This window comes from Drosophila albomicans, chromosome 2R (genome assembly GCF_009650485.2).
Source record: "Drosophila albomicans strain 15112-1751.03 chromosome 2R, ASM965048v2, whole genome shotgun sequence".
NCBI classification, from domain to species: Eukaryota; Metazoa; Arthropoda; class Insecta; order Diptera; family Drosophilidae; genus Drosophila; species Drosophila albomicans.
In genome coordinates, this window is record NC_047631.2 from 31,530,867 (window position 1) to 31,558,025 (window position 27,159).

Sequence of the window (27,159 nt, forward strand, 5' to 3'; positions counted from 1 at the left end):
TGTAAGTTAAATGCAAATATTTTGTTCGCTCACGTTGGCAAGTAATTACAACAGCTGTTTCGACCATTGCAATGAAAATACAAAGAAATTTTGGTTTTGTACAAATACAAACGTTTTGTTTAATGAATACGATAACTATAAATAGAGTTCCATATATATAGTATAGTAATTAGATATACATAGTTAATTTATAGTATTGAGTAATGCACAGAAACTTGTCAGCATCGCAGTTATTATTTTATTATTATTAGACTAAACCTTTAGCAGAGCTTTTAGATAGAATTTCGCTATATGTATACATATGTATGTGAGTGTGAGTGTGATTGTGAGTTATGTGTGAATGTGTGCGATATCGTTTTCAGTTTTTGTATGTTTGTTTGTTTGTACAACTTGTATTAATTTATGTTTTCATGTGTGTGTGAGTCGAGTCGTTCAATGTGATGCGTTTGTTATCTTGTAACTAATTAGATATATTAAATTATTACGTTTTCGTGTGTTTGTGAGTGTGATTGTATGTGTGTATTTATAAGCTATTTACAAAATATGCACTTCCTTCTTTCATCTTTTTGTATACTTAATAACTAATAACATTAAGGGTCTACTAATCGAACGTGGAGGAGGAGGAGAAGGTGGAGGCGCTTCACTTGACAACCAGCGACTGTTTGAGATGCCGCACAAGTCCTGCGCCTATATCCTGAACATCTGGCCATTGTCGTATCACAAAGATGATGATGCAAATCGTCAGAAAAGTGGTCAGCACGCGCACCCTAAACAAAGTAAACAAAGTGTGATTACATTGCGTATACGTAATGGGGGAGTTGGCAAGTTTAAATGCACTCACCTCGTCTTGAGAAATGGCATTATAATGCCAGCGGCGGTGGCTACCAACAGCAATACCACTTGCAATATCGTTAATACCACATTGATGAGTTTCACAACCAGAGCGCGAGCATTTGAGTTATCGATGCCCTCGACGGTGACATATTGCTGCTGTGACATATGCTCCATTTTCGATATCTGCAAGGTGTGAGCCATAAAAATATATGTATATGTGTGGGAGGGTGTTGAGCTTACCCTTGTCTGACAGTTCTCGAGCACTTCGTTGACGTCACGTAGTCTTTCATCGCTTTGGTATTGTACTTTCTCCTCCATGTCAGCAATGGTTTGTTTCAGATTCTCAATTTCATTCTGTATTCAATATATAAGATGTGTGAGTGTGTGTTAGTGGGCAGTTTGCCAAGATTGCCAAACGACATCGACAACGACAACGAACCTGATGCAATTCCGTCAAGTCATTGATTTGCTCTTCCAAACCCTCGGCACGATAGCGTTCACTTTCGAGTGTCGAGGTCAAATTGTTGAACTCTTTTTGGCCCGTCTGCAACAATAACGAGATATAATTGTAGTGGATAATTATAGATTACAGGGTATACACAATGCTTTACCTCTAGACGCTCGATGCGCTCCTTGAGCTTGTCGTTTTCAGCCTTACGCTCGGCCAGTTCGGTCAGCAATGATTTGAGCACAATGTGATATTGGCTGGCGCCTGATTGACTCTTGCCAGAGCTGTCATAAAAAAGAAAAGTTATAAGTAATGATTTCAGTTATATGATGGCAACTTTTTTACTTACCCCGCTGGTATGCTTTCGCTGGTGACGCTGCTGCACTCGCTGCCGTTGTCGCTGTTGAATTTCCCAGTGCCGCTGCCTGTTCCGGTGTTGTTGTTGTTATTGCCACCACCGGAACCTGTGGAGGTGCCCATGCCGGGCAGCTGTGGCAAACGCTCGTTGTTGCCCACGTTGAGGACATCCGCGTCGCCCGATTGTATGCCCTGCAGCTCGGCCTCGCTCATTTGATTGATATTATCGGCACTGCCAAATTTGTTCTTAATGAGATGCGCAAATTCGCGCGGCTTGGACATCACCGAACCGGAGAATCCCGTGATGCCGTCACGTATGTTGCCGCCCACATTGCGCAGTCCTTGGCCCACGTCGCGCAGCACTTCGCGTGGCTGGCGATGCTGGCTCTTGGTCTGATATTGATGATTCTGCAGATCCTTGGCGCGTTTCGTATAGTTGTCCAACTTTTTCTGTAGCTGTGAAATGCTGTGTGCGCTTTTCTGATTCTTTTTCTCGAACACCGCCTAAAAGTAGGCAACGAAATTTATTAAATAACTGCGTGAGTGTATGTTTTGGCATCCTTGAGAACACTTACCTTGATGCGCTGCAGTTGCTGTTTGTCGGCGCTGGCTGCGAGTTTCAGATACTCGTTGACATTGTCTTAGAAAAGAGAGGAAAGTCAATAAATTAGAAATCAATTAAAAGTTGACTAACGAAGCTCAAAGGCAAACTTCTAAATAATTGAATTATTATTTTAAACCTGTCTTTCCATTTAATTATCTTGCAAATTAACTCACTTGTAAAGGCTGCTAAGATTGCAACTATTTTTCAATTAAATATCTACTTCAATTTGACAGAAATCTTCACTTAATAAAATATAGTACAATTTATGAGAGCGTTTAAAGCTTTTGAAATAAAAAAGATTTCCCACATTTCACTTTAAATACAATGTTAATAAATTATTAGTTATAAATAAGTTTGATTTGACATAGGAAAAAGACAATTTTAATATATATCAATCGTTGAGTTACCCTGAGTTGCCCCAAAAAGTATGCTACAAAAAATCTAACTTCTACTAAAATAAAAAAGGTTTCCTACATTTCACTTTAAATAAAATGTTTAGAAATTATTAGTTATGAGATGAGTTTACTAAGTTTTCAAGTAAAACAAATATCCTAACATAATAAAAAGACAATTTTAATATCCATTATTCGTTCGGCCTTAAATTAAATGTTGCCCCAAAAAGTATACTACAAAAAAAAGTAAATCTTTCTTCTACTGGGATAATAAAAAATATCTTGGCCTTTTCACTTTAAATAAAATGTTTGTAAATTATTAGTTACATATTAGTTTAAACTTTTTTTAAGTAAAAATATAAAATTTGAATCAATTTGAATAACTTCATCTTCAAATTAAATGCTGCCCCAAAAAGTATGCTACAAAAAGTAAATCTTTGTTCTACTGAGAACATTCAAAGCTCCTAAAAGAACCAAGATTTCTCACATTTTATTTTAAATCAAATGTTTATAAGTTATTAGTTATATATAAATTTGATTTGACATAAAAAAAAGACAATTTGAATATCTATCATTCTTTCAGTTTCAAATTAAATGTTGCCCCAAAAAGTATGCTACAAAAAAGAGTAAATCGATCTTCTACTCACCATCTCGAGCAGTTTGTTCCTGTCGTATGGACTCCTTGGTGCACTGTATCTTCGTGTTGAGCCGATCGATGGCCTGCACGCTGGAGCTGCGCTCGTGAGTGCGACGATGATGCAGCTTCTTGCTGCTGTCAAACTCATCGGAGACAAACGACGAGTAGTAATCTTCGTTGCCGGACAAACGTGAATCCTCCAGTCCGCTGCCAGTGCCAGCGCTGCCACCGCCACCGCCTCCGCCATCGCCACCGCCACGGACAGCAGCAATGAAGCTGCTGCCCTCGCCTATGAGGCCGCTGTAGGCGAGGAGACCGCCTTGATCGGAGCCATGGGTGCGTCGCTGTCGCTCACGGCTGCGTCGACGGTGTGTGGGGCTGTGGCTGCGAAAACCTCGCACTGCCACGCCCCCACTGCTGCCCAGACTGCCGGTCACCGTGTTGCCGCCGCTATAGACAGCCGCCTGTGCAGCTGCCACTGTGCTGGACGAGGCCGACGAATTGCTGTTGGCTGTCGTCGACGTTGCCGACGTTGTTCCCGTTCCTGTTGCTGTTGTCGTTGCTGCTGCCGCTGACGCTGACGACGTCGTTGTTGCAACGTTTCCTGTGACGGCTGCTGCTGTGGCTGCTACCGCTGACGATGCTGCTGCTGCTGTGGTCGAGTCGCTGCTGCGCTCCCTGGACACTGGCGAATTGTGGCGCATAGAAAGTATTGTTTGTATTTGGCTTTGCCGTATTTCGTATTTCTCTTGTTTCTTTATCAATGGTCAACAATGGTTTGGCGAAAGGCGAAAGCACAGCTGCAGTTGCACAGTTGCAGCTGAACGATAACACAACAGCAACAACAATCGCATTCACAGTAACAACAATAACAAAGGCGCAAAAAATGAGGAGCCAACGAACGAAATCAAAAAGCAGCAATGTTCAGTTGTGTTGTTGATGTTGTTGTTGTGCTTTCGCTGCTAAGCTTGTGTGTATGTGTGTGTGTGTAAATGACAGTTAGACAGCTGTGCGTCAAACGAGAAAGAGAGAGAGAGAAATAAATGTACAGAAAGTGTGAGAAAGCAGCAGCAAATGCCAGCGCGCGTTTTAATAGCGTTTTAAATCGCGACTGCGTTCATGTGGAAGGAAGAACGTAGAAAATGCAAGCAATGCGCAAATGCAGATGTGTTGGTGTATGTCTGTGTGAGTGAAGGAATTTCTATTTATACCTACACTGTTGTATGTGGGTTTTATGGGTGGTATACGCAATATTCGAATGTGTACTGTATGTGGAATAGTTGCAGTTGTCGCTCGCGTGCGCGCGTTACAAAGCTGTTTGAAGACACAAAAGAAAACAAAAAAATAGTGGAAGAGAGAAAGAAAGAAAGAAAAACGAAAACAAAACAAAGGGGAATAATCAACACAAATTCATAAAGCAATGCAGAGAGTACAAATAAGCAATGCAGACACACACAAAGCAAAATGTGTAACTACTGCCATAGAAATAGAAATATACTAGTAAATATAAATTAAAGCAAAACCAACAAGTACATAAAGCTAATAATACAGTTATGGATATAGTTATGGTTATGCTACTACTAAACATACAAAGCATACAATATCACAAGGCAAATAAAACCACACACACAAAGCTGTGTGTGTGTTTGCTTTTGCTTGTGGTTTTTGGTTGAAACGAAATGTGCAAAGCAGCTTAACAGTAATGCAGATGCATGATATGCTGCTCGTCTTAGCAGAGATTGTCCATAATTGGCAAATGCAAAGCTTGTTCATGGAAGCTGCTTAAAATTCTGATGCTTCTGTTCTCTTCTAGTCTAAAAATACAACTTGTTTGAACAAAACTATCTGCTTACGAAAAGTCATATTGATTTAAGCTTAAAGCACTTTTAGAGTCAACATGACTACTTTAATCTCAACAGAAATTCTGCATTTCATTATTTCAAACTAATTAGGTTTGAGTTAATTAAACATACTTAGAAATATGCTTTATGAAAAGTATAATCAATTTAAGCTTACATCACTTTTAAATTTGGCTAAAGAGTCATAAGAATTTCTTTATTCCTAACTGATTTATTTTATTGTCTTAACTAATTTCATCCTAGTGAAATTCCATAATTTTACTATAATTCGAAAAGCACCTAGAAATATGCTATATAAAAAGTTAAATCTATTTCAACCTTATGCTCTTTTAAGTTTGGCTATTAAAAGATTCAAAGCGACTGCTCAATTCCCAATAGAAATTCTCTATTCAGTTCTTGAAAAAGCGGCCAGAAATATTCTTTATGAAAAGTAAAATCTATTTTAGCTCACAACCTTTTCAGTTTCAGCTATTAAAACACTCATAAAGAATTCTCTATACCTAACAGGAAATTCTCCATCTCACGCTTATTAATTTCCGCTAATTTCTTCTTAGTGAAATTTCATACTTTCTTGCGCCTAGAAATATGCTACAATAAATTGTTTTTCGATTGTATTGACTTTAAGAATACATCGTTTAATAAAAGGCTAAAAAAAGAAATTGTTTACTTGAAACAAAAACTAATTTCTAACATCTACATTTATATCACTTTAAATTTTAGTTAATACAGCACAAATTAGAATTGATAATTACTATAAATTATAAAACGAACCGCAAGCCTTGGCAAATTTCGTCAGAAACGCTAATAATGCAAAACAAAGTTAATTAAAATGCATTCGTCTAAATGTAATGCACAAAACAAGTTGATTCGCAATTATCAGGAATTGATATGGATTAGGCAAAAAAATTAAATGTCAAGCTGTAATCTGTTCGCATTTCACGGGAATTTCCGCATGTTTGTCGCATTTTAGCCGAGTGCTTAATCTATAGATTTGTTGTAGGGAATCATTAGGTGCAGACAAGCGGAAATGCTAAATGCGAGTGTATTTCGGTTATCACTCCTAGCAACCAACATCGCAGTGAAGTGATAAGCAGACTACGATGATGATGATGAGCGTGTCGCATAAATCTGATTATGAGGCAAGTGATTAAACTATTAGACTACTGCAGGAATATACTACTGACATACTTATAACTAGATTACGGCACAGACTATGATTATCACAATGATTATGATTATGATTATGATTCTATATTTGTATTTACTTTGCTCGCTACTTCGGCTGGCGGAAGGTGAACGACTTGTCCTCAAATTGGAGCTGGAACCACGAGACGATCGCAGCTTCTGCAAAGGCTGCAGCGATAAATGATCACGGCACGTGCTTTGACCGCTGGTCAATGTTGTCAACGAATCCATTATTGCATATTGCTGGCAAATATCACAAAGCAGTTGCCTTCAATAGCTGGAAGAAACAAAGAAAGCGATTATTATATTAATTTGAATATATATAAATACATATTGTCATTGAGATTGTTGAAAGAAAAACAAAACAGAAATCTGAAATCAGTAACGAACTCTCCACGAGTCCAGAGTCGAAAGGTGAATCAACTTTTTGCCATGCTGATAATGATAATCCAAATCGCACTCTTTCAAAACTATATAAACTGGAACGAAGACAGCTGCTCAACTACTCAGCATGCCATAATCTATCTTTCAATGCGAACGATTATTGTAACATTTTTCAAATACTTTGCATTCTTATGCTAAATTACTTTTTGGATTTCGTAGGCCGCTGGCTGATTGAAAACATATGCCATAAGCAAGAGTGGAAAAACTGTTTGGAATTTACTTTAAACAGCTAAAAAGTTTAGGCAATTTAATTGCTATAAATTATTTATAGATTATGCTCAGTTATCATAAGTTCAGCATAAGAGTTTAGGCAATATGATTACACAAGTGTTTAAAAGTTTTTCATAGCTATCAATTATTTATAGATTATTCTTAGATTTTTGAACTTATGTCTAGAAATATTAGAAGAGTTTAAGCAACATCATTAGTCAAGTTCCTAGGATTCTTCTATTTTAAAAATAGTTACCAAAAGTTCAGCGTTTTAAGAACCTTTTCATGACTATCAATTATTTGTATATCAAAATTGTTGTCTTTAAATAGCTTAAGAGTTTAGGTAAGTTTCTCATAAATATTAATTATTTATATAATACTCTTAGATAACAGAACTTATGTCTTGAAAATAGCAGAAGAAAACTCTCTCTCTTTAGTCAAGTTCCTTGGTTTATTGTATTTTTAAAATACTTATCAAAAGTTCAGTGTATTACGAACCTTTTCATAACTATTAATTATTTATAGATTACTCTTGCTTATCAAAAGTTCTTTTAAATAATGATATAATTAAACGTTGACTATTTAAATTTCATATCTCGAGTAGTAATCAAAGTCTTCAAAATAATAATAAAAATTAATCAATTCATGTGCTGATAATTATAAACTTTTATGTGCTATCAAAGCTTCCATTTAATAGTCGTCGTAATGCTGACACGCTGTAATTACCTCGCAATCTAAATTGACTGTCAAATGCAAAAGAATAGCTATAACATTTATTACTGTTTTATACCCAATAATTAGTATCTAAAATTTGTGCTTGCTTTACAATCGAACGGAGTCCACAAAAGATTATAAATAGTGTTGTTTGTTTATCGAAACTTTTTTGTGTTTCATTTACTATCAAACTTCCCCTTGAACTATTTATGGAGCACACCTCGCAGCAGGTAATGCACTTGTATACACATATAACATTCTGTGTATATATAGAAAGAAAGAAAATGAGTAAGACAACTCGATCAATACTTCCTCAATTGGCTGTCGTTAGCTGACGTTAAAAAATTCACTCAAGTGGCGAGGCCTCCGTTTCCTCCCTCCACTTTTACTTCCCCTCCTCCTTCTCACAGTTGTATATACAATGTGTGTTCTATACACAACAATCTATATTGTAGTTGGGATAGGAGTGCGTGTGTACTCAATGCACCTGATAAGGACGATAATGTGACTACATTCAGAGCCCTATATAGATCGCACCTCCATTTGTTGTGCATCGCATGCCGATGCCATGATGAGGATAGGCTTCGATTCGATTCGATTCGACTTGAATGCGATTCGTTGTGATGATGGCATACAAAGATAACAATTGTTTATTTTTTGACTATAAATATTTATATGCAAACTCTGTTGCTATTCACGCGCCAGCATTCTGCCTCTCTATCTCTCTCTCTCTCTCTGTCTCTTTCTACACATGTTGCGGTTCCCAAAATTAAATTTTTTGTCGGCAATTGCACGAGTGGAACAGAGTGGGTGGCGGAGGGTCTATAACAATGCCTTGGCAACCAATTTTCATTTTAAATGAAGCCTGAAAGTGCGACTATAATCCCGACAAAAGCATTTGCCACCCACATCTCTCTTTTACACAATATAATAATAGTAGAAAGAAGGTGTAGTAGTAGTTGTAGTTTTCCGCATCATTACTAATTCATTGCTTTGGGATTCAGCACATTATAATTTCAACTATGCTAGTTTGAAGGTCAAGTATGTTTAATGAAAAGAACACTTAAGAAGAGTATGCTCGACATTTAAATTATGTAGGAAGTAATACTAAAACTAAAGTTGATGCTGATACTAATGCTAATGCTAATGCTAATACTAATACTAATACTAATACTAATACTAATACTAATACTAATACTAATACTAATGCTAATACTAATGCTAATGCTAATGCTAATGCTAATGCTAATGCTAATACTAATGCTAATGCTAATGCTAATGCTAATACTAATACTAATACTAATGCTAATGCTAATGCTAATACTAATACTAATACTAATACTAATACTAATACTAATACTAATACTAATACTAACACTAATACTAATACTAATACTAATACTAATACTAATACTAATACTAATACTAATACTAATACTAATACTAATACTAATACTAATACTAATACTAATACTAATACTAATACTAACACTAACACTAACACTAATACTAATACTAATACTAATACTAATACTAATACTAATACTAATACTAATACTAATACTAATACTAATACTAATACTAATACTAATACTAATACTAATACTAATACTAATACTAATACTAATACTAATACTAATACTAATACTAATACTAATACTAATACTAATACTAATACTAATATACTAATACTAATACTAATACTAATACTAATACTAATACTAATACTAATACTAATACTAATACTAATACTAATACTAATACTAATACTAATACTAATACTAATACTAATACTAATACTAATACTAATACTAATACTAATACTAATACTAATACTAATACTAATACTAATACTAATACTAATACTAATACTAATACTAATACTAATACTAATACTAATACTAATACTAATACTAATACTAATACTAATACTAATACTAATACTAAACTAGTCTGAGTCTGAGTCTGAGAATATCTTCTTTGTTTATCATTACGAGAAAAAGCCAAAGTTCAACGACGATAATTCCAAGCCACTTGTAAAGTACATTTATATACATGTTGATTCGCATTTATTAGATTCAATTATGCGCTGTCACAGTCATTTGCTAATGAGTTGCGCAACATCGTCAGCGTCGTCGTCGTCGTCATCTTAGGGAGACTCAAGACCAAAACATCAGGTTGCTATTTGTTATTCTGGTTTTTTATATTCTCTTTACTCTTTCAGTTACATACATTTTGCGAAGGTCGTGCGACTGGCGTCGCTTCGACTGCGGCTGGTTTATAAATACAAAGAACCGCACTAGTAAATTATAAGTAATGCATACATACATAATACATTTCTCTCCCATTTGATCTATCATTAGAATTACAATGTGGTAATGTGCGCAGTAGACGACTGACTGACTTATTGACTTACTGACTGACCAGCCACTTTTATGTCGTCTCAGACGGGTTAAGGCGAGCCAGCACCCACAGCTGTTGAATATTTATTGGTCTAGCTAGCAAATGAAAGCACTTTAAGTTGGGCTGTCGACTTTGCTATTTAAGCTCAGCTGCCAAGCTCTTAATTCTTTACAATTCACTATAGTCTTTAGACAATCTCACACAGCAAATTAAGTTGATAGACTCATTAAGAGAGATTAGCTTGAATTTGCTAATTAATTCCTTAAATAATTGCGCATAGAAATAATGAAATATTATTGTAAATATATATAAAATTATTCTCTTTTAAGTTCATCAGAATTGATAGTCTTATTAAGCGGTATTAGCTTGAATTTCCCAATAAATTCCTAATATAATTGCGCTTAGATAATGAAATATTATTGTATATATTATATATATAAAATTCTTCTCTTTTAAGTTCATTAATCTTTTTAGTAAATTACACAGAAAATTAAGTTGATAAACTCATCAAGAGTGATTACTTGCATTGCATAAAGGGAATTTGCAATTCCATTCTTTAAATAATTGCGCATAAAAATAATGAAATATTATAAAGTATCTAATATAATATACTTCGCCTTTAAATTCATTAAACTCTTTAGAAAATCACAATTTATATTGGTAAACTCATCAACACTAATGAGCTTGAATTTGCCATTAAATTTCCTTTAAAATTTGTGCACAGAAATAATGAAATATCATTATTTACATTTATAAAAATCTTTTCTTTTGAATTCATAATGATTCTTAATAATAATGAAAACTCATTATACAGATATAGAAAATTCTTAGAAAATTTCACTCATCAAATTAATAGACTCATCAAGAATGATTAGCTTGACTTCAAAAAGGGAATTTGCAATTAAATTCCTTAAATAGTTGTGCATGCAAATAATGAAATATTATTATATATATGAAATTCCTTGTTAAAATTCATTCATTCATTGTCTAATACAGAACATTAAAATGCAATACAATAATTCATCATTCCTTTTTGGGGAAATGCTGAATTTTGCTATTAAATTATACATATTATATAAATTCAAAATCATTTACCAAGTTTCGACTACCATTAAGAGAATATAATGAAGCAGCAGGCATCATAAAGATTACCGCCAAACTAGAAAGTTCTTTTTGAAGTGAAATTCACTTTTTCTAAACTTTATACAGCGCGCATTGAGAAAGTAGATAAATTGCGTTAAATCTCTTATATGTATGTTATGGTCAGTTGCTGCTTGAAAAGTTAATGAAGTTTTGTTTTTACTTTTCTTATTTTGTAGTTTTTATGTACTTTGTTCGATTTGCCATGGGGTAAAAGTGGAGAGACTTCATTAAAAATACATCATTAATGCAAGCGCTTATGTAAAAAGCTAAAAACAACCACAGCAAATGGAATCTTGGGTGTTTAACTCAAGTTAGCTAGGTCAGGCTTTTAAGCCAAGCCAAGTCAAGCAATGAACTTGTAGTTAACGCACTCTCGGATTCGCTTGGCCTGCAGCTTTTACCTCCCTCCATCAAGTCTTGCGTCTTCTTCTATTATGCAAAAAACAAAAATTTGCAAACTTTGCTCAACAAAAGTTCAAGTTGACGCCACAATTGTTGTTAATGTCGGTTGTCGTTGTTGTGGTTGTCGCTGTTTTTGGTTGTTACCTCAGACCGAGCAATAAATGACTTTTGTGTTGTGTGTTTATTGTTGCAGGTGTTTAAAATGGCAGCAAAGTGTTGAACGCCAAGTCAAAGCAACAGACGCAATGACAACAAGACATACGACAGTGTAAGAGGAGGAGAGAGATAGATAAGTACTATAGAGGCATAAAAAAGAAGGAAAATAGAGGCGGCAACAACGTTAATTTATATTGTGCTTTGCCCCTGTCGACTCTGTTCTCAATTTACCCTACAAACTAAGCCCCAGGTGCAGGGTATGCTGAACTAAGTTCTTGGCAAACTCGTGATGCGAACTGCACGAAAATTATCAAGTAAATAAAAAGCAGACGTTGAGGAAGTTTACGCAGTTTTATTAACCACAAATAAAAAAAGAGTGTTAATTATTTGAGACTTTCATTTACTTTGCAATTGACGCACCAACAAAATTTGCATATTTTGCTAAGCAATTTTTAGAGATTGCGAAATTTGCTTAAAATCAATATTATAGTATTCAATATACTTCAAATAAAGCGTAGTTTTAAATAAATCTTAGCTGTATATTCTTAGAATACTCTACGTAATATAAAGTTGTATATTCGAAGTGAAGTTTACACTGTTGCCAAACTTCACACATAGCTTTCTCCACAATACTGAATAGAATATAACAGTTTAAATGAAGTTTCGATTAACTAAGCTTGGATAAGCTCAATATAACAACTTAATACAATTTAAATCAAACGACATTTCGCATTACAGGGTATTTGTTAGTTACCTCACTTGAATTGCTTCCTCCTCAACATTTTTCGGGGGGTTCTCGGTGTAAAGGGCGACCACTTGCAGGTGTCTCGTTTTGTCTGTGATTCACGTCGAGGGGAGGCCACAAAACCCAAATTGCGCAACCATTCGTTGTTGGTCAAGATAAGCACTTGAAGCTGTCAGAATTGACGAGCCAACGATCGAATGAATATACCTTCGACTTAATGTTTATCAAAAGTGGGGGAGAAACCTTATAGCTGTATCTATAAAAGATACCACAGCTTGCTTTATTTATGTTTTTCGGTTTGCAAAAATTTCACTTGATGGGCGTGCAATTGTTTTTTAATTACAATGCCTGCTTGCTTATCAGTCGTAGATAATGAAAACCTAATTAGCGTGTTACACGCGGCGAATACCTTATTTTTCATTGAGTTGTTGCAATGCGTTTGTTTACGTTTTACGTTCTACGTTCTAATGGCACTCGAATGACAGCAATTTACGCGTAATGCTGCCATAAATAGCTACTTATTCATTCTAGATATGCGATATCTAATGCACTTGAGGAAGATCTGAAGAAAAAGACACGTACTTCTCGAATGAATCACTTGGATAAATGAAACGTAACTTCACAGATCGATTTGAATGTAAATAATATATTTCGATGGCAGTCAAACTAGCTGCGGAACTTTGTGCCAATGAATTCCAGGCCAGAATAAATAATTGTCAGATCAGTTAGCATCGAGTTTCATGGAAAAAAACAACAGCGAACCAAAGTGAGTTTGCAGTTTTCCGCTTAAGTCGTTAGCATTTTGCGTCCGCAGGCATGACAGGTAAAAAATGTAATTTAAATGTGAGATGCTAGTTTCGAGATTGAAGAAAATGTTTTGCAAATGGAAAAATTTCACAACAGGTAGGAGATAAATACCCAAAAGAATCATAAAAGGCCTAATGACACAGTGATAGAAAATAAACAACAGAGAGAGAGAAAGAGACTTGACGATATCTAAACTTGTTGATAAGCCGGGTAATATAAGATTAAACTGTCGACTCACGCATGAGTAAGCTCTGAGCGTAGTGGATATAAATTAAATATAATTTTTATAGGTATATGATTAATATTATATGACTCCAAAAACCCGTTTGAAAACAAAATACAAACACAAGCTTATCACATTTCGCCGTCAATTTGCGCACCTGGACAACACATCTGACCTCAAGTTGTGAGTTTCTTATCTCCAACGCCCACCTGACACACAATCGACACACAGGTGGCTTTAGCTTAGGAGAAGAAAGGAACCGATTATTCCCTTTCAATTGCCATGAAACACATTTCATTCATTTGATTACGAATTTGCAATTGTTCCGTCGTTTCGTGTCTCATTCACTCACAACGTGATATCGTGTTTCGGTTCTCGATTATGATTAACCCACAGCGTCTCCCCTTCCTTATTTGTCATATATATATTTATTTATTTATGCTACGCCATTTAAAACAAAACAAAGCAAAACCAACACAAAACACTTCCTGTAAGCTGCCACTCGAACAAACGAAAGCAATTCCCCCGGGGCGATTAGCATGCGACAACTTCTAGGGGCATTTTGTCAAGCTCCGAGTTGCTTCTTCCCTCTCCCCTCTTTAAGATAGCTACGCTTTGCTTTAACTCTGCTTTGCTTTGCTTTAGTCAAGTAGATACCACGCTGTGTGACCACGCAGTCTGCTTAATCGAGGGTGGTTATATGAACATAGACAGAAATATGACGTACTCAAAACTGGAATGAAAATCTTGAGCTGAGATACTCACAAGATTTCAATCTAAGAAAACTTTATAAAGCAAGATACTCAAAAGTAGAATAAAAATTTCGAGTTGCGATCCTAACAAGAAATTCTTTAAACAAGATTTTAATCTAAGTAAACTTATTAAAGCAGGATGTCAATCTGGAATCATCTTATCGTAATAACGTTCTTAAAACTAGAATAAAAATCTTGAGCTGCGATCCTAACAAGAAACAAGATTTAATTCTAAGAAAAGTTTTTAAAGTAAGATGTCAATCTGGGATAATCTTATTGTGATTCAGAAATCGTGTTTATGAAACAAGTTTTTTTCGATTAACAAAATCATGTTCGGAAATTTCTCAAATCAATCTTTATTAAAGAATGTTTGATCTTGATTTGAGATATTTCGTTCAGGTTTTAAGAACAAAAATGATATAATATTACATAAAATTTCTTACATATTTCACAAAATTTAAATAGAATATTTTAAGATTTTAAGTTCTGGTTTCAATATTAACATATTTGCATTCTGATATAAGAAAGTTTGTTTTGTATTTCAAGAATTGCCAATATATGTTAGAATTATTTAAGAATTTTAGTCCTAATTTAAGAATTTATTTGCTGTCTTCAATTTCGACATAATTTCAGCATGATTCCAGATATATTTTTTTTGATTTTCCCACTTTTTTTCTGCATATTATCGCCTGCTGCCACTTTAGCCAGCTCCCACTGTACTGTGACTTGACACTTCCTGCTGTTAACTCCTCATTGTTATAGGCCAGATACCAATCAGGTTGTTTGGCAACCCTCGTGGCGTGGCGTGGCCCAAAAACCGGACTAAGCCAAGCCAAGCCAGCCAACTATGGCAATTACCTTTTCTGACAGTTATTCAATATAGTTTGTTTTGTGTGTGTGTGTGTTCTGACTAGCTCTTTTAACCGGTTACCGGTTCATAGTTGTGTTTGGTCTATTAGCGCAATTGGTTTGTGCCACATTCTTGAAAAAAGCGCCAGCTGCCAGCTCTTCATCGAATGATGCTGCACTTTTCCACAAAACTTTGTCTTTGGCACGTTTTTGTGCTTTTTGTTTATGACCAACAGCAGCAATACCTCAGACCATTGGCCAGTCGAGTTATTATGACCATGTGGGTGTTGTTGTTGTGCTCATTGTTGTTGTTGTTATTCGTATCTGCTGTTATAAATCAACGTTGAAGTACGTGAAGCCTTGACCTCAGCAGCCCTCAGCCTCTCTGCTCTACGTGTTCATGTTGCTGTGTTTGTGTAGGTTCACTGTTTGCTTAAGCGTTACAAGAGCTGTACTACATCGAACCATGTTGTTGACCATTTGAATATCGCTTCCAGCTCTCACCTACACAGAACACAATATGGTCAAAACAAAAATCTAAACTTCGTGTGGGTCTCGAAAACAAAAAAACAAGAAAGCTTCAGCCGAGTGTGTTTGACTGTGTGTTACCCGTTCTCAAAAAGTGGTATTATTATTTAAATATACCAAAATTAATATACCAAAAAATACTGAAATACCAAAATGTATATTTTGTATATTGATATGAATATTAGAGCTTCATTTTAGAGACTATAACTCTGAGATTTATATGCACTGAAATATACCAAAATAATATACCGACAAATTAGTGAAATATACCGAAATGTATATGTGGTATATGGAAATATCACTGTCAAATAAAAATGAATGCTATATTTCTTATAGTGTCTGAGATTTAGTCAATTATAGGGACTGATTATTCATTCTCGGTTGTTGACGCTGATCTAGAATGATATATAAATTCTTTATAGGGTCAGAAAAGGTTCCAACTGTCTGTTACATAAATTACCCTTTAACTCTGTGAGTAGCGGGTATAAAAAACTCGCATCTGGATGATGACAATCAAATTCAACTAGTTTATTACGATGCCCACAAATTAGTTGAGTGGCTTTTTAGGCACTAAAAACAGGCATTTATGATTCACTGAGATGTGCTTTCAAAAGTCAAAGCCATTTCACGTTATACTGCCTGCAATTAGTTTGCTGCTTGAGCGACTTTTTAGCACCCAGTTTGAAAGTCTACTTAAACTGACTGAACTATGCTCAAGTCGAGAGAAAAGACAATAAAGATACACACATATTTTTCTACTTAGAACTTCTTGATGAGCAACTGCTCTAAGAGTGTAAACTGAAGATGCTTTACGCAATAGATATATGTAAGTAAAAAAAAAAAATAATACTTGTGATTCATGAAGGCAGCAAAGTCGTAAAATTTATGAGAAATCCAATAAATTTGTTAAGATATAAATTTCAAACAGAGTTCGTTTGCAGGTTATCTGCTAAAAAATATTGCTACCGAATTATGCAAATATTTAACGCATGTTTGGTGACTAAGATTGTTTTTCTAGGAAAATATTTGGCAGGCTGTAAGCAAAAGTTTAGGTTAGAGTTTGATAAGACAAAATCGATGATGATTCAAGATGTACTTTGACTTACAACGAAATAAATTTACAATTCAACTGAGGATGAGCCCAAGTGAGTCAATTTTTGTTTTTAATGATTCAAATACTATATGTGAATAGAATTTTTAAAAATCCAAAAACAAAGAATAGACTAATTGGCATTTTATACTTATATGGATTAGTTTAAAAGAAAAGTAGGCAGAAATTTGGGAAATAAAGAGGAATTTAATTTAATTTGTTACTTCTATTTTGTATTTTTTTTTTTGTTATCTATTTTTTTTTTCTTTTTAACTACTCTTTTCTGTTTTAAAGTTCCCTCTAACTGCACTTCAATTCTCTTCAATTTTGCTCTTTAAAAACCAAAAACCTAATAACTGGACTTGGCCTTCAAATGTTTGTATTTAATTCGCGTGTACGTAAAGCTAATTGCTTTGAAAGTAAACAAATAGTATTAAGCGATTCAAAGCGAACTCAATGACAATTTGAGACGCCATTTATGTGCCATTTCAAAGTCAGGCCCAAAAAAAAAAACTGCGAAGACGTGTAGCTAAAGTAATTTCATTGTTTATTTGTTGCAACACACAAACAGACAGAGAGAGAGAGACAAACACTTGCATTCACACACATAAACCACAATTAAATTGCACAATTTTTGTTGTTTGGCAACTAACGGGACATATGAAGAAAATGATTAAAAATTACTGATGTCTTGTAAGCACAAATTATGCATAATTTTATAACGAACGCGCATTGACAACGCCTTCCACAAAGTGAACAGAGGAAGACAAAGAGAGGGAGAGAGTGAGAAAGAGAGACAAAGCGAGAGGAGGCCCGGCATTGCATCATCGAGTGTCGGATTGTTTAATTGACTTTTTGGCTGGGCGGGTCAATAACTTTTCGAAACATTTTATGTGTCACGACATTTGTCAGTCATAAATTACGAACAAGGTCTTGAAACTGTATCTGAACTTTGAGCTGGAGAAGTTTTTTATTTCAGGTTGCAAAATGAGAAACAATTCACTTCCTAAGCCGGTGATTCATTCGAGTGTTGAATGCGGTTTACAGTTCTGATTGCAGCACATTATTTATACAGAAACCCGCATTTACAAAATGAAATATATATTCAAGCAAGCCAAATTGCATTTCAGAAGATTTGTGACATTTTTTCTAATTTACAAGATTTTCCTCCTCTTAGTCTTTAATTTATTGGCGCTTCCGAAAAATGTTGTTTATAAACGAGAGTAAAAATAAATTTAAATCTATTCAAGAAATTCCCTAATAAATAAATAAATGAAATTTGTCAACGTGCACAAAAATAGAATTTAGTCCAATTCATTAAATTTTCTTGGGAAACTCAAAGCGACAGAAATAGCTGCCAGATAATAATCTGTTGAATATAAAAGAAACACAAATTGGTCACGCAATTCTCGTACTTATATTTTTGTAATTTCTGCACAATTCAAATTAAATTGATCACACATACACACATGTTGAATTGAATTGAATGAAATGCAGGAGAAAGAAGACGTCAGTTTGCATTGTCAGCTTTGTTTGGCGCTGATACACCCCAAAAAAAGTGATATATATATGGCGTGTATAATGTAGAGAAGTGTATAAAGGCATATTCATCGTGCAAAGATCAACCTGTTTAACATTTTTACACCGAATGCTCAATGAGTGACGGCGTTGTCATCGTTTTGCCAGCGGAACCGCAAAATCCAACGACAACACCGACTACGACGACAACGACGACGACGACACGGGGCCCCATTGCATGACTAAAATGCAAATATAAATAACTAAACAAATACACAAATAAATGGTTAACAATAACAAACAACTCGATACTGTTCGACAAGAAGATACCCTAGATATGCTGAGCAAAGCGAATTGGATATGATGAGCTCATTAATTTTGTGACTTTAATGATGAGCTAAAAGAATAAAACATTTCATTGAATATTTATTATGCATTGATAATATATCGTCAAAATATAGAAGCATAAATATTTCATTCACATATTTATAAAACATTAAAAAAACTCACTTTTACATCTCAGTTGCGTTGAGTTTCAACAATAAAACATTTCTATCAACCTTATAGTTTATTTACTATGCATTCCCTGAGGAATTTACTATCGATAGCTACCGCTATGGTCAACTACTTGTTCACACTCTAACTTCCTAAAGCGTAAGCAAAATAACTCAATATATAAATCACATATATGTATTCGAGTTTCAACAATAAAACATTTCTATCAAACCTTATATTTTATTTATTATGCATTCCCTCAGGAATTTACTATCGATAGCTACCACTATGGTCAACTACTTGATAACACCCTAACTTCCTAGTAGCGTAAGTAAAATAACTTAATATAATATATAAATAACATTTCAGATGAGCTGCAACAATAAAACATATCAATCAAACCTAACATTCTATTAACTATGAATTTCCTCACGCATTTACTATCGATAGTTGTCGCTATCGTCAACTACTTGTTAACACCCAAACTTCCTACAAGCATTAACAAAATAACTTACTATATAAATTGCATTACAGATGAGCTGCAACAATAAAACACGTCAATCAAACCTAACATTTTATTGACTACCTCACTCATTTACTATCGATATTAACCATTATCCTCAGCTACTTGTTTACAGCTTTCCAGAAACGTAAACAAAATAACTTGACATATAAAATACATTCAGTTGAGTCACAAAAATAAAACATGCCAATGAAACTAAATATGTGTATTTATTATGCATTTCCTATCTCAAAATGTACAATCGATAGATGTCTCCAAAATTATCGTCAACTAGTTGTTTACAGTACGAACTTCCTAGAAGTTAAAGCACTTCCTTCCCTTGTTTATTACACCCATTTTACGAGTACAGGGTATAAAAACGACAATTTCAGCAACTTTATTGCTAGCGTCGTGCTGCCGTGCATGAAATACGAATACAAATGAAACTGAGAAACCGGAAAATAATAAACAAAAACAAACTGGAAAAAAAGAAAACAAAAATGAAAAAAGTAGCAGCAGAAACTCTGCATACTCGTTTTTGCACACTCACATTCATAGTACTCATTTATGACGCTCAATTTGCTCATTTCTAGACTCAAAACTAAAATGTAAACAAAGAAAAATCAAAGCAATCTGGAACCTCAATTGCCATCAAGTCTACAGAGTGCGAGAGAGACAGAGAGAGGAGCGAGAGAGAGGAAGAGGGGACAACCTGAAACAGAAACCGCTTTTCGCGTTTTGCGAACATTGGACCCCAATCCCCAACAAAAACAAACGATGCTGTTGCGATTGCTGATGAATCATGCGAGTTTGGGGCCTGCTGTGTATTTGTTTGTGTTGCTGTTGTTGCTGTTGTTACTGCTGTGTTTTGTAGTTTGTCATGTCAAAAGCCATTTATTACCCTTTCCAGTTGTCATTCTGGAGATGTGTTCCATAATCGTCTAAGTGCTTTCTGTCACTGCTCCAAAAATTTACATTTATAAATAAGAAAATCTGCTTAATTTGCATGAAATCTGGGTGGGTGCAGCATATGTTCTTAATGTGTGATACCCTGTAAAAAACAGTGAGACTGCTTGCGTTTTCGATTTAAGGAAAAGATGATATGACTAGCAAAATTTAAGAAAATTTAAAGATGTGTTAGGAAATTGAAGATTTTAGTAGCTTTTGAAGTTTACTAATGAAGTTTCGTGTCTCGTTTAAATATTATTATTAACGGGGTGCAGCATATGTTCTTAATGTGTTATACCCTGTAAACAAATGGGATTGCTTAAAAAGTTCCGAATGTAGGAATAGTTTCTATAACTAGCAAAATTTAATTAAACTTTACTTTAATCTCAATGAAATTTAAGATTGCAGTAGCTCAACAGAATAAAGGAGACAATTTCAGAACTAAGAAAATATAATGAATTTTCAAGAGACTAAAGATTACATTAGCTTTTAAAGCTTACACCCTGTAACCCTGTGACACCCTGTAAAAGGAGCTATTAGAAAATTCACTATTGAATAAGAGAATGAATTGCATTTCTAACAAATCAATTCAATGCATTTCGAAGACGCTTTAGAGCCTTTAAGATACCTGATGGAACTTTTGAGGTTTACTAAAAATATTATGTATTAATTACTTGTTTATTATTATAAATTAAGCAGCTATAATTTGCATGTAAAAAGAGTATTTAAAAAGTTATAAATTGAATAAGAGAATAAACTGAATTTGAAGCAAATCCATTAAAAAAAATTGAAGTGTTTTAGAGTCTTTATTATAACTTATTAAATCTTTTGTAATTCACTAAAAATGTTTCTTTAACTTCAGTTATACATTATTATGGAACATTATTGTTATCCTTAGTAAGTAGAAGAGATTATTTTACCCTCTATAATATTTTATGTACAAAATTGTTGTTTTAAATTTATTTCTTTAAATTTTGCTTCTACTAAATATTCATGTGCCCTTTAAAGAGCATTTGCGCGTCGCCCACACTTGTGATTTATGAATTTGTGTGTGTTGATTAAAACTTAAATTATTGATTGACAAGCTGTGAGCTGTGAGCTGTGAGCGTCGCTGTTCCCCCTTTCAATCAACATAAGTTGCGTCAGATCGCCGCAGAACTGACCCCTTTGGGTATTGCAAACACAAACACAAAAAAAGGTGAAAGTGAAATGTTGAGTGTAGTTGTAGTTTAGTGTTTTGTGTGTATTACAAACACTTTTACAATTTTTTTTTGTTATAAATTTATGTAATTTATTTGAGTGCATAAATGAGCAACGGAAGTTGTTAAAGTTGAGTGGGTCCAACACTTGTTGTTGTTGTTGCTGTTTCTGCTTTATAAGGTCAGTGTCAGGTTTTGGTCATTCCACATGTTGATGCCACAGAATTTTCTATTGTTTCCCCTCGAGCTTGTTGCTGTTGCTGTGTGAGAACTCTCTCTCTCTCTCTATGCTTGGGTGAGTCAGAACAGAAAAACATTGTAGAGACAAGCAATTAAGATGGGATCACACACTGTGCACTCAAACATTTACAAAATTTTACTACTTGAAATGGAATACTTTTTGAGTCATTTCTCAAGTTGCAAAGCAAAAGAAAAAACAATCCCATAAGCCGCTTTCAATGCGGATTATTCAATTGCTTAAGTAATTTTTGCATTATTCATTGAAAAACTGTCGAGTCAATCGACTTTAATAATCATTTCCTGCACTTTTCATTTCATATATAATTATGTTTGGTTTCACATTTAAACACCATCGATAGCTGTAATTAGCTGAAATTGTTTATTGTTTATTTATTAACGTATTGTCATGCTGACTGATGATGATAAACTATTGCAATCATAATTAATTTTCAATACGTTTCACAAGTCATTTCCAACAAACAATTATTCAACTTTTCCAATCATTATTCAAATTGTTATAATGACATTTATTTATTGCTGCATTGCCAGAGAAATTTTGTTACGTTAACGTGTTAATTTTGTACATTTTCGTAACTATTTCATTTGAATTATTAATTGTAGCTCATCAAAACGAAATGTTTGAGAATGTGTTGATGTCATTCTTCTGACTCTGCTCATCAAGTTTTCCCCGAAAATAGGGGCTTCAGACCCATATATAAAGTGTATATAAGAGAGCTACCTCTATTATTATTATTATTGCGGGTCAAACTACTCGAAAAAAAAATCATACGATGTTTGGCATTCACTTTCACAAGGTTGAATGAAACCCGTATAAAGCAAAAAAATCTGTCGAATTCGAATTCGAAGTCAAAGTCGAAGCATCCAGCGTTAATAATCCCCGTCAATCAATTTGATCGCGACATTTAATTAAGCTTAGCGAATTATTTATTGGTTACGCCCTCAGTTTTGGGTACCTCTATATAGTATATATATATCTTTTTATATCGGTCGAAAGAGTATCGTGCATTATGCAATATAATTGGAGCATAAAGCGCAAACAAAGCACCAAATATCACGCAAATATTTACATATCTAATTAGTTTAATTTAATTTGCGTTTGCTTTTTTTTTTTTGCGTTCGTGTTTTTGTTCTCTCGAATTTTGTTTGTTGTCGTTTTGTTGCAGAATTTTGTGTGTCTGTGTTTTGCCATTTTTCATTTGTTTATTTGCGTTTGATTTTTAGTTGTTGGGCGTGTGCCTAAACACACAGCAACAGCAACAACAACAGCAAACACGTGCTTGCCCCAGCACTCAAGAACAGCAACAAAAACTTACAACAAACTGAAAAGGCGACCTAGCAACAGAGACAGAACGAGAGAGGGAGAGAGACAGAGAGAGAACACCACACCCAGATGAAATTTTATGTTTTGGTTTTTCAGTTTAATGAGCGCATTTTCTACTCTTTTTATTTTTATTGGGCCTCTTGTTAACAATTAAGCGTGTTTCGGCTAACGAAATTAATTACAATTAAAATACGAAAGTCTCTTGAGCTGGGCTTAATTACATTTTTCTTAGGGTATCGATTCTCTGGTTGATTGTATTAATAAATTTGAAAATTGAGATGTCGCTTTCAATTAACTCTTTGAATACTTTTGAAATATTTAGAAAATTCTACGCCAACTTAATTAAGTATTTCTCAGAAAATCGATTCTCTTTTGATTTTAATAAAATTACAATTTAAAAGTCATATATCACTCTCAGTATATATTAAATACTAAAAATACTACTATACTCTAAAAATACTGAAATACTAAAATAAATTTGGTATTTTGCTAAAGTATCGATTCTTCTAATACTATCGTCATGAAAATATACTGAAATATAATTATCAATTTAAAAATATTAGATATATTTCTTAAACTATAGTTTCTCTACTTTCTTTTTGCACGTCTTCCCTAAATTGTTTATATCAATGCATTTGCAAATTTAAAAATGATTCGTCACTTCAAATTATCTCCACTAACACTACGAAAATATCGATTAAAATTCTTTAATCAATCTCTTCACTTTTTCAATGGATATTTTAAGAATATTTGCTCATTTTTTATGGCTCACATCTTTGTTAACTGGAATGCCGCCTCATTTATTGCCCCCAGATAAGTGCTCGGTCACCTTGTTGATATGATTTTGAAGGGGGATTCTCGACGTAAGGTTTTTACCTGTCATAAACTAAAGCCACCGTTGGATAAGGTGCTAATCGTGTGGATGGCGTTCAATTAATTGCTGCTCTCGGGTTCTCGCTCTTTCCCTTCGTGACTATTTTCAGGTTTAACCGATAAGTGAAATAATAATTTGGGAAATGAAACGCAAATGAGGCAATAAAGTGATTAAGCGAAGGCTAATAGGTTAATGCGCTTAACTTACTAGAGGAAATTTTTAGAAAACTATTTCCACATGAGGAATTTACCTAAGTGCTTGATCCCTTTTTTAGTAAACAAACTGAACTCTAATCTTGAAACATTTTATCGTGAAACTCTGGACTATAATATACCATTGTGGTTGTCTAAAAATATAACAATTTATAATTGGATTGTTATATAAAAAAAGGGAACCATACATTTCTTTATGAGAAATTTCAGTATATTATATAGTATATATATATATATATATTATATACATATACTTATCTGGATATTATAATACCGGTATGAATAAAAAAATAAAATGTATATAAAATGTGTAGCAGAAATTGCTTTTAAAAAAATCAAAAGTAAATAAGGGTTTCTTTGAAATACTGAAATACTAAATTTATACTAAATACAATAATATACGTAAACAATATACTATATTTTGTAGTATTATAGTATTTAGTATATAGTATTAAATCACAATATTTTGTTCTAGCACATTAAAATACTTCCTTAAAATAATTTGCTGAGTTTCTTCTTAAAAAAAAAATTTTTCTACAGAATATCTTCCACCATATTCGACTATAGCCACCCAAATTTTCCCCATTGAAAAGCCTGTGACGTCACTTTCTCAAGACGCTCACCATTATCGATACTTATTTATAACGATGTTGATAGTCTACTCTATGTATTATTGGCGTATAATATATGTGTATTTACTATGTATGGCTTTATCTACGTAATTCGCACTTTTATTATGACCTTTACTATTGGGAACAGCTGGGCGCCTAGCAACGACGCGACTTCGATTGCCATTTCTCAAGCATTAAATAATCGAAAATAAATGTCAGCGAAGCGCATATATAACATATAAAACATATTTTCATTTTCACTGTCGCCGTCTTGTGTTTTGTGTTCAATGAAATATCGTGTGCGGTATATACGAAATATAAATATACTAACATGACACGCAGACACATATTCAAATGTTAATGGCCGCCAGCAGCAACAATAACATATAAGAATAATCTTATAGGGTAGGTAGGTAGAAGAGAGATAAGGGAGAGAGTGAGAAGAGCGAGGGTCGAGGTAGCATCATAAATAATTTCATCAGTTGTCAGAGACTGAAGAGCACAGCAAATGCTCGGATTAGTCGAAGAGGGCACACACACACATACACATATGTATAAATTAAATATAAAAAAATGTACGAAAATTGCGATGCTCAGGCATTGACCAGAAATAGCAGCAGCAACTAGCGACAACATCAGCAACAACAAATACAATAATTCTTTTCACTTGCTTTTTTGTTGAATTTAATTCAATTGCAGACACATAACGTGATATTGCTACTGTTATTACTATTGCGCTTGTTATTGTTGCTGTAGTTGTAGATAAAACCGTGCCTGGCTCCAAGAACAACAACAGCAACAACGACAACAACAACACAAGCGGAAGACTAATCAAAAGAAAACAGACTTAAGACGCGCATAGCAGGCAGCTTCTCACACTCGTTCGTTCAAGAAGAAGCAAGTGCAGCTAATTGAATTGATTATGGCCACACTTGTGAGTGGAGAAGGAGACGGAGAGAAGAGATTGGCGATTGTCCAATCTGAGATGCCGACGGACTGTTGCATTTCTCCTCTCTATTGTGATGAATTAAATTGAAGTTGTTATTAACTGTAATTGTAGCCCCATTGCTCGAATGACTCGAACAAAATATTTGTGTGTGGAGCGAGAGCAAAGCATATAACAATAAAAAGTGCAGCGGATATTCAAACTAAACCAATACACACACAAGCACACACGCACGCAGCTTATTGTACGTGTGTAGGTGTGGTTGATTTATGTTGGAATGAATCGAAAACGCAGCATAATTCAACTATAAACAATATTCGGCACGCACTCACCTTTTGGTCCGTTGTGGTTTGGCTTTTTTCTTGTTTTAGTGTTGCTGCATAAAATTTCAACTGTGACGCCCTTTTTTTTGTTTGGCACACGAATAGGCACGCACACACACACAGACACCAACACTGACAAGAGAGAGATACACTAATAACTAACTGAGCAAACGTTAGAAGAGAACAGCTATAATAATAATATTCATTTGTTTGCGCAAATACATTACGTTACGTTGTTATATATTGGCATACACTTGAGATTATATATTAAAACAACTGATTCAAAATTTTCATTTGTGTATTTGGATTTTCATTCGCACCTTTTCCTTCTTTTTTTGTTTGACCGTTCGTTTTCTTTGCGCTCAAATTTTGTGCTCAGTGCGCATCACAAAATCTGCCGCACGCTTTAGCAGTTGTTGGAAGAATTACGATAAAATTCGATGCTTTTGGCTGCGCAGCGCGTTGTTCATTTAATCTCTATATATTATTGACAGTGGTTGCACTTTTCGGTGAGTGCCTATTATTTATTTATTTTTGCTTTTACTCTTCGGAACGCGCACACTACTCTCGCCGTCAAAAATCAACACACACTGAATTACTTAGTGACCGGCAGAGTGCCTGCAAGCTGCATTTCGGAATGGACTTTTTTACATAGCTAAATATACCGAAATATACCAAGCCGCACTTTCTACTATAGCAACACTTTATTAGATATGGAACAATTTCTTAAAAAGTGCATTCAAAATAGGCGCAAGTTTTTAAATAATATTTTAAGTTCATATTTCCCTAAAAATATAATCTTTTTATTTTTCTCAACAAGCTGACCATGTTTAATGAAATAATTATGTATTATTCTACAATACCGCACAAGCAGCGCATCTATCTATTGTATTATCTATGTAGCGAAAGGTCACACTGCTCAAGGTAGCTACATCGATATTGATAATGTCGTGGTAATCGATTTATTATCGATACCAAACCTCGACAAATAGTTGGTGTTGGAAAACACCACTACATCATTGCAAAAGCTGATTGATATGATGAATACTTTGATCTTTATTTTGGGTTATTCTTCAACGAAGTTAAGAATTTAGCAAATATTTTGAAGACATTAAATAATTCTATTTCGCGTAAGTGCGTCTTGCTTGTAATCTACATTTCTAGTGA

At 34.2% G+C, this 27,159-nt stretch overlaps 1 protein-coding gene across 4 annotated transcripts; it reads right to left on the reverse strand.

Annotated features, from left to right (window-relative positions):
* Positions 1-88: 88 nt before the first annotated feature.
* On the reverse strand, positions 89-26,580 carry LOC117573279 (transmembrane and coiled-coil domains protein 2). 4 transcript variants are annotated; one of them, XM_034256367.2, is made up of 11 exons: positions 26,313-26,580; positions 26,002-26,124; positions 6,397-6,593; positions 3,283-3,957; positions 2,215-2,279; positions 1,632-2,143; positions 1,446-1,566; positions 1,274-1,378; positions 1,075-1,188; positions 842-1,017; positions 89-767 (listed from the first exon to the last, which is right to left on the reverse strand). In XM_034256367.2, the coding sequence occupies exons 3-11, from the start codon at positions 6,545-6,547 to the stop codon at positions 641-643; spliced, it is 2,046 nt and encodes a 681-aa protein (XP_034112258.1). In that variant the 5' UTR covers positions 6,548-6,593; positions 26,002-26,124; positions 26,313-26,580; the 3' UTR covers positions 89-640. The 4 variants fall into 4 exon arrangements, with proteins under 4 accessions (XP_034112258.1, XP_034112257.1, XP_034112259.1 ...); XM_034256366.2 differs by having other exon boundaries at positions 26,002-26,580; XM_034256368.2 differs by lacking the exons at positions 26,002-26,124; positions 26,313-26,580 and adding an exon at positions 4,488-4,586 and having other exon boundaries at positions 3,283-4,279; positions 6,397-6,541.
* Positions 26,581-27,159: the final 579 nt, after the last annotated feature.